Source organism: Lepidothrix coronata, unplaced genomic scaffold (genome assembly GCF_001604755.1).
Source record: "Lepidothrix coronata isolate B3197 unplaced genomic scaffold, Lepidothrix_coronata-1.0 Scaffold24, whole genome shotgun sequence".
Classification (NCBI taxonomy): Eukaryota; Metazoa; Chordata; class Aves; order Passeriformes; family Pipridae; genus Lepidothrix; species Lepidothrix coronata.
Genome location: NW_016690204.1, coordinates 6,234,676 through 6,252,296, shown reverse-complemented (window position 1 = coordinate 6,252,296; position 17,621 = coordinate 6,234,676). Strand labels below are relative to the sequence as shown.

At 43.3% G+C, this 17,621-nt stretch overlaps 2 protein-coding genes across 2 annotated transcripts in view; one reads left to right on the top strand and one right to left on the bottom strand.

Annotated features, from left to right (window-relative positions):
• Positions 1–635: 635 nt before the first annotated feature.
• NUBP1 (nucleotide binding protein 1) lies at positions 636–6,090 on the bottom strand. Its single transcript, XM_017809088.1, has 9 exons — positions 6,042–6,090; positions 5,531–5,599; positions 4,977–5,009; positions 4,051–4,141; positions 3,548–3,702; positions 2,372–2,482; positions 2,151–2,253; positions 1,369–1,452; positions 636–797 (listed from the first exon to the last, which is right to left on the bottom strand). Exons 2-9 carry the CDS (start codon positions 5,549–5,551, stop codon positions 745–747), a joined length of 651 nt encoding a protein of 216 aa, XP_017664577.1. The 5' UTR covers positions 5,552–5,599; positions 6,042–6,090; the 3' UTR covers positions 636–744.
• Positions 6,091–8,096: 2,006 nt separating this feature from the next.
• TEKT5 (tektin 5) overlaps positions 8,097–17,621 on the top strand; it is a 15,544-nt gene continuing 6,019 nt past the window's right edge. The window contains 3 exon segments of the mRNA XM_017808685.1: positions 8,097–8,183; positions 9,082–9,275; positions 11,093–11,321. Of these exon segments, the coding sequence (XP_017664174.1) occupies positions 8,097–8,183; positions 9,082–9,275; positions 11,093–11,321 (510 nt within the window).

Below are 17,621 nucleotides of genomic sequence, written 5' to 3'. Positions count from 1 at the left end.
TCTTGTACACAATACTCACTTTTCAAAGCTTTGATTCCTCAATAAAAACAATTACAATTGGGAATTACAATCCCAAAGGGCCTCTTAGTTATTAAAGATACTGAATGTTTATTTAGTATTGAGGCTCAGGGTCAAATAGAAGAAAATTCAGGGGGTATGTTCACACAGTGCCTGTGTGAAGCAGGCAGTTAGGTATTGTTAAAATACATTAATCTTATTTTGATATCTGTGGAAAAAAAAATAAATAAAATGCTGTACTTGTGCTGTAATACTACACTGAATTTCACCCTAGAGATGGATCTCCTCTTGAAAGAAAGACCCTTAAATAAAGTTATTCTAAGACAGAACCAGGCATTACAGTTCATCCCAGCACAGCAGGCAGGACAAAGGCCTGCACACCACAGCAGCTACATTACACAGTGCCCCAGTGTCAGCCCAGCATATTTTATATTCAACTGCCTAAACAAAATCTTGTTTTCCGTGTCTTCAAATGCCAACTTCACAGTCAGGTTATTAGTACCACGACACCACAGACAGAATGAACCTCTTAACCCATATGCAGATGCAGTTTCACAGCTTTCTAGTGTGAACAACTACAAGAATCCTGAACTATGGAAAACACTAAGGCAAGAACATTTATATTAAGAATTTATTTGCAATATACAAAAAGAATACATTCCTTCTATTAGATCAAGGCATAAGTTACTTTTAAACGAGAGCTACATTTTTTATTCCATTCACAGATTAGATCATCTTTTCTTCTAGAGAATGTTGTTGTTCACAGTACTCCTGAATTCCTGCAAAGACACGGAGAAAGTAATATAAATGGTATTTCAGTTGCACATCAGGAGTCTGTTGTTGCTGCATCACTGTATCCCCTGTTGGTACAAATATCTCAAGCTGGACCTTTATCACGGTGAAAATGGCCTCAGGAATTTCCCAGCTGTCTGCATTTTGTAACAGCACATCACCAGCTCTTTAGGTGGTTTTTGAATGGGAGTTTTGTGCCTTTCCAGTTAGAAGTGGAGGCATAATTAGCCAGCTGCATCCCATGGGTTATGGAGAGCACCCTCCACAGGCCTGCTTGAGAACCTCAGAACTCTTCTGTGAGAGGAAGGGCACACACATCTCTGCAAATGAATGACTGAACCAAACACAGAAGCCACCTACCAAACACAGTCTCCTCAGGGCTTTAAAAGCCTGTCAGAACCGATGCCCAGAAGCAAACGTGGTATTTGCAGCTGTTACTTTCAGAATTGCTATGCACATTTCCTGTTTTATTATTTGTGGCAAAATAATCCTGTTTAACACCTTTATATATTGCAGCAGTGCTCGGAACCGAGAGTGCACAGTGATTCTCAGACTTACTTTGAATGATATTCCTGTAAGACAATGTAGCTGGAGAATCTCGTGCTTCGGACAGGAATGACTGGCCTCTGTCACAACTTCTTCCTTGAAGGACAGAGAAAAACACAAAAGCAAAGCAACAAGAAAAGATGAGCTTTTATTTTTTTTACCCTTTATCCCACTCCAGTGACACCCTTTCAAACAGCCACCTACATCTATTCCTTTTAGGAAGCCCTGATGTCAGTAATAGGACTACAACCACAGCTTACAGTTTTACAGAGGAATTGTGTTGGCAGAAACCTTCACTTGCTGTGTTGGGAGTACTGACCTGTTCCTTGATGTCATTAGTTCAGGTATTAATTGTAACAGCTGGTGGAAGAGGAACCAAGACACCTCACAACCCACAACAGAATTTGGGCAGAATTTGTTAAGCACTAGTTTTAATGCTTAACATCTACAAGGTATTATTCTTTGAAGTGGTTATGATTTTATTCAGCCTGCATTTCCAGGTGATTGCACCAAAGAGAAAGACATGTTGTATTTCAAATATGATTACAGAGCTGAAAAGATGCATCATCTAATCTTAACTGATTAAAGTTTCAGGTTAAGGAAATTACCAAAGCACTTCCCTCATTCACATCATGCTACGTCACAGTTCCAGTAACTTTAGATTCAAAAAAACCTTCTATCTAAAAGTGGATATTTACCTAAGAGACATCAGTGCCCACATCAGGCTTTTCCAGTAATAACATCAGTACAGGAGGAACAACTTGTTTTAGGTGCAGTGCAATAAGTAACTTTACCTATCTGTGGATCCAGAGGCACTTTACCCAGGAGGGAAACATTCAAATTCTGGCACATCTTCTCTGCACCACCAGTAGTTGGGGGAAAGATCTGAGATTCTTTCTGGGACAACAGGAAAATCAGAGTTAAAATATTGCAATTCTGAGAACGAGGCATTTTTGGAGCAATGTTTTACACACAGTGCCACGGTAAAAATGCAGTAACACCCAGCCAGCCTTACCTTACACTTTGGACACACAAAGCCACTCATGTTTTCCACAACACCTATGATGGGCAGTTTCACCTTGTGGCAGAAGTTGATCTCCTTCCGAACATCCTGAAGCGAGATTTCCTACAAATATTAGCAAAGGCTCATATTTTAATTGTCATGTTTTCATGTTGAATCCATTCAGTTACCTCCTTAGAGCTATTTTAAGGAGAGTTTATAATGAATTATTACTGCTGTCTTAACATTTTGAGGAACAAAAATCTGTGCTATGTGCTCTAGCAACAATTCTGAGGAGCAACAGAGCAGCTCCAACAGTTCCAGCCTACTGGATGTGGTTCTGTTTCAAAATCTGACTCTACCAAGATTCACCCACATTTATCTCCTATGTTCACCTCATATCTTCAGTTCTTTTAAGGCAACTTTTTCACGTTTTCAGTCTACAGAGGGACCCTTGGTATTGTCCATAGAGCAAGGAAAAGAACCACCAGGCTTACACTTGTTACGCCTTCCAAAATAAATTTGAAATATCTTCTTCTCAGACTTTTTGCATATATGCTTGCCCTCACTCATTCTCCTGTTCTCTTTTCCTTCCCTCACCACCTCTCTAGTATCACTCTCACCACTTCCTTTACGTGTTATCCTTCCAGCTGCTGTGGAAATACTACACGTCTTTTGCTCCTGTTCCTCTCCAAACCAGGCACTAAAACCTCTGTCTGAACTGGACATATTCTGAGTTTCAGCTTGCCAGGGGCTGATTTCTCTTTTAAAAATGCACATGACAAAACTGCCTACTGGAGGTGACAGGCTACTTCACAGGTGTCAAACAATGCACAGCCTATCACTTAAAAACTAAACTTCTTACTGACATTCTTTGGAGCATTAAGCCATTGGTGAGCAAATTACAGATTCACAAGGATGTGAATTTTGAAGAAGGAAGTGAAACACTGCATTTCCTTTCACCACACGGATCACAAAAGCTTTTAATTGTGAACTGCCCCGTGGTTTAGTGATCCAGTGGGATCCCCAGCTCCACTGAGACACCCACCCAACTCACACGCCAGCACAACCCAACAAAGTCAGTCCTCTGAGATTCTGTACCCTCAGGTTTCTCTGAAGTTCAACAGCCTCTAACCCCAGGACTGCCTTTAACTTGTGAGTTGCTTCTCCATGGAAATTCATGTCCCATACCTGCGGGGTGGTGACTATGACAGCCCCATCGATGTGGGTGGCACTGAGGTACTGCACGATGGACAGGTGCTCGTCCGACGTCCCCGGAGGTGTGTCCACGATCAGGTAATCGACCTCCCCCCAGTCCACGTCACGGAGGAACTGCTTGATCAGCCCTAAAAGAAAGGAGAAGAATGTGAAAAAAGAGGAAAAAAAGAATCTCCCTGTATTTCAGATTTTAGGGAGTAATTCTACTCCTGTAGCCCAGGCAGAAGATTCTTCTGACTTGTCCGCTTCAGGACAAAACCATGTATTTTGACAAAGCTTAAAAAATATAAATAAAAAGACATCACCTGACCTTTAACTTCACCAAATCAGCGTGTTCAACTAAAGAAATAATAAACCATTCACTCCTTTTTTCCTTATAGCTTACACTATATTTATGTTATTAAAAAAGGTCATGATATTTACATAACTGAAATCTTTTAAGTACACGAATCATTGTTGATACACTTGACACACACCATTTTTTTTTGGTCCTCTCCAGATGACTGCATCATCAGGGCTGCCAAGCAAGAACCCCACTGACATGACACCTAAGTTTTCTTCAACATACTGAAAGAGAAGTAGAGAAACAGAGCAGTGAAGAAAGAGTAAAGAAACCAACTCTGAAGCCCTATTTTATAGAAGAAGCAGCTGGAGAAGAAGACATTAATAAAATAAAGGCAGAGAACCTTATCTTCTATCACAGGGCATTAAAAACTACACTCAAACTGAAAAAATGCAGCTGTTACAGCAGTTTATGGAACCACTGGAGACAACAAAAGGATAAAACCAGCTTTCCCTCTCAGCCCAAGCTGCCTTTTTAAGAGCACACTACAAGCTATCTCTTGCAAAACTCGCCCTGCATTTTGCAAAGATTAATGAGGTTTTCCTTGTGTGCAAGGTACTTCTTGGCTGTCACAGAAAAGGTGACATACTGATTGACACAGCTGATTGATACCCAAAATAACAAAACTGAGGAACTTATATTTATATTTATTGCCCGCAGTAGGGAAATCAGTAAACAAGAGATACAGTATTACTATAATTAACAAAAGAAATTTAACACTCTGAACCTATAGAGTGTACATCCAGATTCTATAGTACCTGTAAATATATTCTATAGCTTTCTCTGTACGTTATGTAGAATCTGGATAAATATGAAATCTGGATATAAAATCTGGAAAGATAGAATCTATGGATTCTATATCCTGTATATGTATCTTGTATATCTTCTATATCTTGTATATTCTATATCTTGTATCTATAGAATCTGAATATTTAAATAATTAGAAAAAGAACTAACAGAAGTGCCTCCTGCTTCTCCCTCACTCATTTTTTAACACAGAACACAGTGCCAAACCCAAACAAACCCAATAAACTTTCTGAAACAGCTGCACCAACTCACCACTGGAGACCATCCAGATCCACTCTGATGAACCTGAAAATTGAAGTGAAACATAAAGTTATAAGAGAAATAAATACAGATGTTACACAAAACATGAACATAAGTCAAACCTGGGTAACAGCTTTCCTGCCTGCAGGGACAATCCTGCTTTATTGGGGTAGTTGAGGTAAAAACTGCAGGAGCACCAGATCTCCATCAGTAAGTGAACAATAACTGTTCAACCCTTATGCAAGTTCACCCATGACTTCGCATATTTATATAAAATACTCGAGGGCTGATAAGGCCCATCATGATAATATTACTCAGGTTTTAAGCTATCACGAGTATGTGGACGCTATGCAACGAAAGCTGTTTTGCAGAACTGCTCATCCTGAAGGCAAATGGCTCTTTTACAAAATAAATTATGCTGAACTCCTCCATCTCACCTTATTTCCCTACCCACTGCCACTTCCCAATAAACAATCCTTTATGAGCTTTCAGCCTACAGAGCCCAAAGACGTTATTGAAACAATGAGCAGAAATCCTTTAAGCAACACGTTGGAGCATTCACTCACCTGTTCTCCTTCCAGACCCATTATTTTAGGGATCGATGGCCCGCAGATATCGATGTCCAGCAGAGCAACCTGGAAAACAAACCGGCCAACGCGCCCCACTGGAAACAAGGCGGCACAGGGCCGTCCCCCGGGGCGAACTCACGCAGTGAGAACACCCTAGCGCGGTTCATGCACGAAGGCCAAGCCCTAACGAGCGGGGCACACGGCCGGTGCCCTCCCGCCAGCCCTGGGCCCCACCTGCTTGTGCTCGTCGGCCGCCAGCCCGTGCGCCAGGGCGGCGCTGAAGGTGCTCTTGCCCACGCCGCCCTTGCCGGACAGCACCAGCACCGTGTGCCGCACCGCCCGCAGCCGCGCCCGCAGCTCCGCCGCCTCGGCTGGGGGCGATACCGGGCCGTCAGAGCGGCCCCCGCACGGCCCGGAGCTCCGTCAGGGCCCTCGGACCGCCCGGAGCCCCCTCACGGCCCCCCAACAGCGCGGACCGCCCCAACTCCCTCACGGCCCCGACACTCACCCGGGTCCGGCCCGGCCGCGCCGGCCGCGCACAGCCCCTGGTTGGGGCATCCCTGGCAGGCGGCCGCGCTGCCCGCCTGGGCGCTGCCGGTCCCCGGGCACTCTGCAAGGCACAGCGAGGGCTGTGGCGCGGGTGCGGCGGGCGGGGGGCCCGTCCCGGCCGAGCCGCTCTCCCGCAGACCGCTCACCCTCGGGCCGCGCCGCGCCCGCCGCGTCCGCCATGACAGCGCGTCACCTCCGCCCGCGGGGGCGGGGCCGGCGGGGGCGGGGCCTCTGGCCGCCGGGAGCGCTCCGCCAGGGGGCGCTGCGGCGCCGTGGTGGCACCTCAGGGGGACCCGGTGACACCTTGGGGGGGATCTGGGGACATCTCTGCGGGGACCCGGTGACAGCTCGGGGGGGATCTGGTGACATCTCTGCGGGGACCCGGTGACACCTCGGGGAGGGGATCTGGTGACATCTCTGCGGGGACCCGGTGACACCTCGGGGGGGATCTGGGGACATCTCTGCGGGGACCCGGTGACACCTCGGGGGGGATCTGGGGACATCTCTGTGGGCACCCGGTGACACCTCGGGGGGGATCTGGGGACATCTCTGTGGGCACCCGGTGACACCTCGGGGGGAATCTGGTGACATCCCTGCGGGGACCCGGTGACAGCTCGGGGGGGATCTGGTGACATCTCTGCGGGGACCCGGTGACACCGCCGGGGACCTCTGCTGACACGCCCGGAGGAATCCACTGACACCACCGGGGGACTTCGGTGACACCCCTGGGGGCTCTGCTCCGGGGGACTCCGGTGACACCGCCGGAGGGATCCACTGACACCCTCTTCAGCCTCAGTGACATCCCTGGAGGGCTTCACTGACAGACACCCCCGGGGACTCTGCTCCGGGGGGCTCTGGTGACACCCCCGAGCAGCCCCGCCCCGGGCTCACCGCCCCGGGGTCTGGCTCATGTCTCCGGTACCGCAGCTACGGCAGGTCCAGCTCTGCCAGCAGCCACCGTGGAATTTCTCCTCTGGGACTGCGTTAGGCAGAATAAATGGACCATTAATTGCACGGAGCCCTCCCGGTGCCGCAGCCCGGCTGTTCCGGGGTCCCGGGGCTGAGCACGGGGGCTCTGTGCCCGCACCACGCTCGGCCGCTGGAAGCAGCCGCGCTCCAGCACTGAGCCAGCTCACAGCACTGTACAGCTGCCAAGGACAGCGTGACACAGGAATGCACTTCACTGCTGTGTTTCACAAGTTTCATACCCAGGAAATTATGTATCATTCCAGTAAAATTGCGTTCTTGCGGTATTTCGTGTCAATTCTGAGTATATTAATTCTGTATCTTGCTGATAGACAATTTCCAATAATTTAATGGGTACATTCATTTGGAAGATTATTCTGCCTTAACTTGGCCAGTCAACTTCTGAGCAATCAGATAGTCACTGTTCTTGGTGAGTAAAAAATAATGAAATCAATTAATAATAAATTAATTTTCCAAACCAAGGAAGTATGCACCAGCTTGTGATACAGGATGGCCCCTATTCCTGGTGACCTTATCCCAATTCCTGCTCCCTGCCTGTCTCTCCCCTGGCTGCCTTAGCACAGCCTTGTCCTGTCTTCCACTTGTAACATCACAGCTTAAGAACTGAAGTAGTTGCCAGTGTTGGTGATAAGTCTTGGTGCTGCTTGGGCTGGCAGTGCACCTGGCAGAGAGTTGTGTGTGTAACCTGACTCACCCAGACAGACCTGTTGGGGATACCCCACCAACATCCACCAAAAGGCAATTCCTACCTCAAAATGCTTCCAGACTAGTCCAGCACTAAACCCAAGTCCCATATTTAGTCTGAAGAGGAAAAAAATGTTCTTACAAGAGCTTTGACAACCTTTTCACCTTTCCTTCATTTTCCCACCACTATTAAAGTTCTCATGTCACGATGTTCAGAGTCCCAACCATAGGAGATGCAGCAAGAGCACGGGAACAGTTGGCACAGGAGTAAAGCTTTGGTGTCTAGAAAAATCCATCAAACAATGTGACCACTTTGCACTGGAAAAATGCACACAAAAACTGAATGACGGTCCACCTAGAAAACAAAAAACGCACCAAACCAGAGCAAAAAACAAACCTAGAAAAAAATCTGAAAATACATTTCATTAAGGTAATTGAGGAGCTTGGTCTGTTTTTTGGCCATTAATAAATAGGCTATTACCCATTTCCCATTTCAAGTGTATTTACCCCAAGGAAATGCTCATCACCCCTGGATACTTGTACAGCTCCTGAACTTCTGCTCTGTAATTTCCTTCTATGGGAAACTAATGAAAATGTTACATGGAAGTGGAGCCAAATGTTTAAGCAAATTCAAATGTCTGTGGTGGGAGGAAAACTGGCCAGGAAGACATATCAGAAACTTATACTGTACCTTGCCCATGAAAAATTTGGCTCTGTGTAAGACCACAGCCCAGTATGGCACTTTAGGTCTGTGCTTCCTGTCAAACATATGGATTAGATTCACTGATGTCTGCAGGACTTTCCACAGATTAAACTGAGGTACGTGTTCAAATATCTTTCTTTTGGGGCCAACTGTTTATTTCCTGTTCCTAAAGTTATAGAGAACGTTCCCCACAAGAAGCACCAAAAAGGGAAAGGTGAATCTCTTCCTTAGCACCCCTCTTGCTCTGAGCCAGCAGGGGCTCCTTGTGCAGGGCTCTCTGGGTGAACACCAGGCCTTGGAGTGCTCAAGCCAGGCTGAGCTCAGCCCAGGGCTCTGCCAGCACTCTTGCAATCTCATGCTCAGCAATAACTTTACCCTCCTCGGCAGCTGCTGAGAATTAGTTCCATCAGTTACTGCAGGAGGAGGGTTTTTTGTGTGTGTGAGCATTTGCAGTATCAATCTTACCCTGTTTACACATCCTTGTGTGTGGCTCCACTGCTTGTCCCTCACTGCCCTATAGTTTATTTATGTAGGTTTTAAACATCATGAGAAGATAAATTTAACTGACAGTGACCATTTCTTTAAAATTATCTCTCCTTTTTTTTCGCTGGGTAACGTCCTGCAGCTTTCTGAGACAAGATACGCTGTAACGCAGTGTGTGTATATATATATATATGTCAACAGAGATGTACAGCATGCCCTGGAGAAGGATCTTTCTGACAAAAACTCAGCCTATTTTACTGATGAGAAGTGCTTTAACCTGAGGAACACATTGGACAGCATCAACTTTTACCATGGAGTGGAAAAAGCAGCAGAGACGTGAGTACGAGTGGCTGCTGCAGCCTTCACTGTGCGTACTCCCTGCTGTAAGCAAGAGCCTGATTCAGCCCAGACCTTATCTTTGAGAAGTGATATAGAAAGAAGTGGCTTCTCTCTCCTCAGGGCCCTGTTTTTCCCTGGTGTGAGACCCTCCATCATCATCCTGGGTCCTGGTTACAGCTCTGCTGCAGTTGGCTCCTTGCCCTCAAACTCCACTGTGCAGGGTCCCCCCTTGTTTTGATTTACGCTGTTCTGTGGCTTTCAGGTTTCAAAACCACATCAAACCAAATAAAAATTCAGCTGAGGTGTGCAGGTAAGTGCAGCAAACAGCACATAAATGTTCACCAAGGACTAAATATACTGTCTGTGAAAGAGCTTGGGTTGTTGTGAAATTAGTCCATTTGGCATAGCTTTAGTGTTATAGACTGAAAGAAAATTACTGAACTGAAATGTCCCAATTGTAGGCAGTTTTCAAACTGTTTATTAGCAGTGTCCTCATCAAGCCCTGCATCCAATCCAAGTGCAATAGCAGCAGCAGAGCATCTTGCAATAGAGGGCAGTGTTTTTGTGCTAATGACTTGTCAGTTCCTTTATCATTAACATAGCAGTGCTTGAATGGTGAATGTACTTCACAATCTCAAATGATAACGACTCTGTCTTGTTGGAAGGAGAAAAAAAAAAAATCAGTATTATTTGTTTACTTATGCTCTGCTTTTCATTAAAAGATCACCTCATTCACTACTGAAACGAGGGCATATCCGAAGGAAACTTGGCAGGCATTCTGCTGACTCCAGTAACACTACCTACTTTTAGGATTAGCAATGAATAAAATTATTCTTGTCAGCTCTAGTAAAAAGCAGGTTCATGTGGATAAGTTCTGCAGCCCTTTTCCTTTCTCACCATCCATTATCCAAAGAAACTACATTCTTCACTAATGTTTTCCTGAAACCACTTGGCAGTCTGAGACATACCTGCAGCACTCAGAAGCAGAGCAGGTGTTTTCTGCCTCAATAGACCCAGATGGATAAATTACAACCTGAAAAAGCAATGTTAAAGAACAGATTAAGTACTAAGTATTTCAGATAGTCAAGATGGAAACCCACTTGGAAATTTAATTTTCTGATGAGAAGATGAATTAATCCATCAGATTGTAGAGCAGGAAAAAAATCCCAAAGCAATTATCCTGCAGAAAATACACCAAGATTGTCTGGATCAGTAGCTGTAAGCACAGCCAGCTCAGGTTCTGTAGACTGACTTATGTACTTTACTATCAGGTTGGTTGCCTGAAACTTTTCAGGGCAGCTGCCTAAATAAGTGTGCAGCACTAAGGAATTCCAAATCATTTAGGAAGATAGGTACTTCAGTTTGGAGACAGAGGAATACCCTATGAAAAACTGAAGAAAGGTTACTGAGAAAACAAGCACTGATAAAACCAAAATTAACCTTTTCTTTTTGCATCCCTTAATATTTACTCCCAGGGTTCAATTAAAATGTAGAGTAAATGTGAAAACCAAAATATAGTGATATATCCCTGCAGAGTTTAGCATACAGGCAAAATTCTTAGAAAAAAAGTTTTGTGTTGGAAAGAAGTTTAAATGCAGACAGAAGTTTGTGTCAGCCTTTCAATTTGGTAAGTAAAATATCTGTACTTTTCATAGAACACACTAAATACTTGGATGAAGAGAGGAGTGATCTAGCAGGCTAAGCAAAGCATTAAAGAAAGTGATGAATTTAACTCCAAAGACAGTAGTTTACACTGCAGCAGCAGTTTTGAAGCCAGAGGCTCAGGCTGCAAGTTATGTTAAATTCCTTACAAGTGTTTCAGTTCCTGCAACAAGTTCCTGGGCTAAATTCAGTGGAGACAATATCAGGTGCTCTCAACATGCAGGGGCCAACTCTGTCCTGCCCTGAAAGGATGCAGAGGCTGGACTGGAGTGCACATCTGAGGAGCTATGGAATCATTTATCCAGCATTAACTTAGCCTTTAATAATCATGTTGCTGAAGTATCTGATGCAAAGAACAAACTCCAAGCACAACTGGCCAAGGTGAGATTCACTAAGAGTTGGCAGCTGCATATTATTATACCCAAAAGGCATAGAAATGTTCTCTGGAGTTTACATCCACCCTGAATAAGCACCTCCTCAAAGGATAGACCTGTATTACCTTTCCTGGAGCTGCACTTGACTCACACACGGCCTGAGTTTGCTCACAGACAGATGACAAAGTTTCACAGGAAACCTTAATCACACACTGATTATGTTCATTTGCAACTTACATGTTTAAAGTGGGGAAAGACGTCTTAGACAGTATGTTTTTGATTTTACATTAATTGGTGATACTCCCTGTCCATGTTCTGATACAGAAATAGTACACTAAATTTTATTTTATTTTTAAACAGTGAATGAACTTTGGAAAGTGTGCAAATAAAAAGGCCCAGAAACAGCACATTTATCTGTTTTAGAGGAAGAAGATGATTAAGTTTTTGCACTTTTATTTTGAAGAAGCCAGGGGAGAGCCCTAAATTAACTAAAATTTAGAAGTATTTACATACAGAATGTCATTAGTCTGTCCTTGACACCTAATTTCCAAGTTTTCCTTCCCTTTTCATAAATACATTTCCATATCTTTGGCCTGAATGTTGGCTTGGTTCTGGTGAGAAACAATCTCTTATTTCCAAGTGGGTCACAGTAAACTTTTCAAACATTTGTTCTGCCTTTGTCTTCCTATTATACAAGGCAGAAATGGCTCAGAAGAAGACAGACCTGTATCAGTCTCTGTCTGTACTGCCTTTTCAGCAAGTTTTCACTAAGTCACAAGTGTAAGTGTATTAGTTGAGTTTTGAAATATATATTCTGAAGTTGACCTGAAGGTTAACTTTATACTGACAGATAAAATCTTGTTAAGCAACAAGACTCACTGTCTTACTTTCATATGGCTTCAGTCAGAGTTCTACTGTAAGGTCTTTAAGTTCTTCCAGTAAGATTCTTTCTCTTATAGAGCAGGCTCACATTTACTCATTTTTTTCAATGCACATTTGGAAACAATAGAGTTTTCCTGCCATTCTACTTGTCATAAGTAGTTTAAGATGTTTTCAGTTTATTTTTAGGGACTCCTAGGAAAGTGCAAACTAACCAGCTAAATAAGTGTAAGGTCACAGCACAGCACTTAAATATGTTTATTTGGGTTTTTCTTTCCTCCAATGCCTACAAAACATGAAAGATGTAGTTTTTTGTGTATTTTAAGTTGTATATGGTCTGGCCAACCACAGCACCTTATCCCTAAATTGGCCATCCATCTTAGTTTCTCATGGATTTACAGGTAAGAACATTTGCTTCACATTTTCCATTGGTGTTTTCTACTGCTTTTAAGTGCCCTTTTTATAAAATAACTTATGGCCTAAGGTAGCACAGGGTGCCCATATGGGATCACAAAGTGCACTGTGAGATACTGACACATGAGCAGGGGATTTGTCGTGGAGTCCAGCTGATAGTGGGACATAACTGCTGACAACTGGATTATAATGGAAAAAACAAGAGTTATGTCCCTATGCTGTCACACCATTAAATAGCAATAATAAGCTACCTGGAGAAACTTGAGTATTTGTACAAGGAATAATTAATTTGTGTGGTATACATAAAAAAATCAAAGAAGATTGAATTCTCTGAACTAATGCTGCTGTTTCTGCTGAGTTACCAGTTAGCACACACATAGCAGAGATACTTTACTCATCACAAACTCCATAGTAATGTAGTTACATCAGGATAACGAAATGCTGGAGGGGAAGCAAACAGCATGTGCTGGTGAGGAGGAATTCAGGCTGGTGAGTGTTGGCAAAGGAAAGGAAAATACAAGAGGTTCACTGAGCAAAAACATTGCTGGTTAAGCTCTGGGTGAAGTTATAGGGTAGAAGTGCTGTTAATTCTCACTCCTGACCTCAGAGGAACCAGAGGAAGGAGAAGGCAAGGGAGGGCAGGAGTATGGATGAGTGTCCATCTAACAGGTATCTATCAGTAAGCCTTTCTTCTTTCTCCACTCTGTAATAATTAGAGAAAAAAACATTGCTGGGTTATGCTTTAATACAACAGCCATTGGCTTAATTCTTAAATCCTACCAGAAATCTGTTCTTCCACTGGGGTGTGATTATAGTCAATGCAGCTACTACAGCTCCTGCTCCCTTCTCATCATATAGCAATGAGACAATGGGTGCCACGATTTTGGGGTTTGTGTTTAAAAAATATCAATCTTTTGGTTTTGCACTGACTTCCTCAAGCAGTGAATGACACTCTCCGAGACATCCTTCTTTCTGACAAACTATTTTCCTAGCTAAGCAGGGTAGCTCTCATAAAATGAGAGAAAAATGTCAGGAAAATTAACATAGAAATGATTTGCTATCCTGAAAGCAGGAAAAGCTGTTATTTTAATGAGGTCTGGAGCACATTTTGGAATGAAAAACACTTTTCTGATTTGTGAAACAGCAAAATCTTTTCCAGATCAAAACTAACCCCAAAACAACATACAGGGAACCTCCTGCAACCATTTGTTTCTAAAAATCAGTACTCTTAAAGGGGAAAGAGTAAAAAACTACATGAAAGAGTAAATTATGGGAATATGGTGATGATCTAAAAATGACCTTATGTTGAAATGGCACGTTTTCTTCGGTTTATATCCCTGGCACACAGAAGCCTATGATTAATTTATCTTACTTGATTCTAGGCTTAATCTTGGTCATAATAATGTGAGTTCATCCAGAATTTGGATAGTGGAACACTGGAACTATGAGGTGCTGGAGGCAGAAGCCCAGAAGCCCCAGTGAGGTATTTGGCAAGGGTTAGATCACAAGCCAAAGAAGGTATTACAGCTCCACTGTATTTCATCACCACTGGGCTCACAGACAGATATCTGTGGTTATTTGGGGATGCAAATATTCTGAGGAGTCTGAATCCCAACATATGACTCTGGTCAGGCTCAGAGCTGCTTTAGGTACACATCTTTAGTCTGGTGAACAGAAAATACAGTGTACACAGCTCAGTGTAGAAGAGGGTGCCTCAAGAAACAGTCTGTGCCAAAAGACGTTATTGTAAATATATTTTACATTTGGTGTAAAAGGACACGAAACTTTAGGAAAAGGAGGAAAACCTTCAATTGTGGTGCCTGCTCCCTTTAATACGTTTGTGTCTCTTTTCCATAAAGTGAATATTAACATAAATAGTTACCTTGGCTTCAGTCTCCTGGAAATAGCCAATAGGGCAGGGTGTTTATGTACATTAGCTCTGGGAATCAGTCAGACCAGACAGCAAGGGACATGCTTACATAGTCCAGTATTTACACCCTATCTAAACAGAAGATCGTCCCTGCCAGCTCCAACACCTGCTCAGAAGTGTTCCTGTGCCTGGGGGCACAGTGCCCAGCACCACCCTCCCTGCAAGCCCTGCTGTTCCCCAGGGACTGGAAGGATGCTAGAAAAACAGGTACATGTTTAGTAAAGCCATGAAAAAGCAACCACCCACTCCAATAAACAAGTCACTGTGGTTCTGAGTATTTCCACTCAATTCACTGGCAGTGTGTGCTTTTAGAAACAGCTCCATTTTGTTGGGGAATTTTTACCCCTGGGGTGTGAAAAGGCAATATGTTATATCAATGTAGGAGGGAAAATAACTCTCACTTTCCTTTCTGCCTGGTGTATTTTTACTCTTTACCTGAAGAACCTACAGTCTTTTGTTTTAGTAAGTTACTACCTCAGAGTCTACATCCTTCCCACATTATTTTTATTAAATCGATTTATAAATTTAAGGTCAAAAACTTTCTTGTCTTAGCAACTATTGAGTGAGCTTATATGGTGCCTAGAAGAATTGCATACATTTTATATTTACACAACTTTCTTCTAATTCAAGGGAGAGCCTACTTAATTTTACAACTAACATTCAACAAAGAAGGAAAGTCAGGAAAACCTCAGTGGCAATAATAGCAGAAACTGCCTCCCAGCCTCAAACTTCTTATCTAAGGTCTGAAAGGAGCCCTCCTACGGCTTTTGCATAGGACATAACCTGTTCCTCCAAATGGGAATAAAGAAATACCAAAATTCCATGGGAGGTGCCCACGCAAGGAGCACAGAGAGGAGCAGCAGCGTCGGGAGCTGTGGGAGGACATGGTATAGGAGAGGGAATACTTTCCCTCTGGCACTTGTCCCACAAATCCTTTCATCTCAGACATCAATCTATCCTCACATTTTTAAACATATTTTTGTTGATTTTGTTTTTTCCTCTTTCTCTTTTGATGCTTTAAAATCTCAGTTATTTACAGTTTCTCATGCCCGTTCATGGTGCCCGTGAGTACAGTTAATCTCACAATCTAATATTAGAACTTGTTTGAGAGTAACCTTTTCGGGTGATTAGTGAAGGGTGACTCAGAAGTGGTTGGGAAGGTGTGTGCTGCTTGGTGGGGACAGCTAAAAATTTTCTGGAAAAACCTGTTTGAAGGAGGAAATAGTTATTTAGGAATAGACTTTTGCCTCCAAACCAAGGGAAATTACAGATATGAAGTTAAGGCAGTCATTTGAAGGCAAAACCAGATTTATCGCTCTCCTTATCTCATGGTTGCCTTACCTCATAGGGTCAAAAAGACTTGCACAGAGTCCATCAGAGTATGAACTATGGGCAAGAGGAGAAACAAGAACGTGTCTATGACATGACAGTAAAAACTGTCAGGTCCAAATTAATTTCAGATTGAAGATCTGGGTTATGCTTGTAATCCAAATATTGCAAGATAGCATAGTTTTACTTTGAAACAATGTGGCATATATAAAAAAATTAATTGTGAAATCAGTCATGAGGACACTATTCAGTTAAGTATAACTTGAACAAATGTTAACTTTTACACTATAATTTAGGTGAAATGTGGAAACATGGATGAAAAGGGTTTAGAAAAATCAACTGAGAGGCAAAATATGAAAGAAGTTTACGAAATGAGGAGGCACAAGTATGTTCCTCCCACCACATTACTGCTGTTTTTGCTGCTGCTTTTTGCATCCAGATAGCAACCACTGAGTTAGCTTAACCTCAGAAACAACAAAGAAACAAGGTCAGGCTGCAGCATTTTAAAAATGCTTATGTTGTACCTAAGACTACCCTGAGTACATGATGAAACATGTGGGACTACTCTCGGTCCAGCTAATCCAGCCTACAGAAACCATGGCCTTGGTAAAATGTGTGGCAGGAGCAGTTTTGTCCATGCTCACAGGAATGCTGTGCACAAAACTTTACTCATGTCCTGGAAGGGGAAAGTTTCCGGATGTGCAGCTGCCGGTGCCCCACCAGGCTCTCCTAGGAACACGCTGCTCAGCATTTGTTGTTTTTGCTTCCTGCCTTTGGAGGTCATCCAGGAATGACGTGGGCTGGAGCAGCTCAGTCTGGTGATCCTCCCCACCAATCCCTTCATGTACAGCACATTCTTTAAACCATTCCATCCAATGTGTGGCCGGAGTGAGTAATCGAAAACTGTTTGCACAAAGCTCCTGTGATGCACTGGAGGTGGTTCCCCTGAGGCCATTTTTCTTTGTATGGCTTAAATGCCAGTGACTTTTTTTGAAAAAAAAAAAAAAAAAAAAAAATTTGAGAACACACAAGGAACCTAAACCACATCCACCTACATGCAGCCCAGCAAGGCTGAAAGATGGATGTATAATTGCACATTTGAATTTTGAGTTCACAGGCAGGCTTAAACAATATATTTTTTAGTGAATGAATGAATGAGGGGTTTGCTCAGTAGCACTAATCAGCTGCCCTCGTGTTTAATATGCTTGCAGACATTTTCTTGCAGAAAACATTAATTTCCTCCTCTTCTTGAATCATATTAGAACAATTAAAAGTAATTCAGTGTAAGACAGCCTGCAACGTAATACAATTCACCAAATAAATGAAAATAATAGAATCCTACCATCACAGTACCAGCACAGTGACTGCATGACACACTTACTGTAATACTTGCACCTGTGTGAGCTGTGGCACTGCTCTGGCAGCTGGTTTCACTGTCATGCTTCACTGCCAACCAAGTGCTCTAGACTGCTTTAATTGTATTGTTTCTTTGATAGACTTGCCCCACAAAGTTGAATCACCATTTCCAACTGCTGCTCAAGAAAGTGTTACTACCAATAAAGACCAAAGTCTGAACCACAAAGGTCCTACCCAGGATCTGGACCAAGAGAAATCTTCTACTCCACCAGAAGTAGAAAACATGTAATCCACTCAATGCTTTCTGAAACTGAGACATGACTGTGCCCAGTCGTGAACAGTGAACAGTGGGAGCAATGGATGGGACTGACAGGGTTGTAAACCTGTCCCCAAGTCACA

Bases quoted from the DNA above. Each gene is read 5' to 3' on its own strand.
- NUBP1 (XM_017809088.1), bottom strand. From the start codon at position 5,551: ATGGGTCTGGAAGGAGAACAG. The intron at 4,142-4,976 runs GTGAGTTGGTGC...CTTCTCTTTCAG, and splicing joins GATCTGGATGGTCTCCAGTG to TATGTTGAAGAAAACTTAGG. The intron at 2,483-3,547 runs GTATGGGACATG...TAATATTTGTAG, and splicing joins TCATAGTCACCACCCCGCAG to GAAATCTCGCTTCAGGATGT.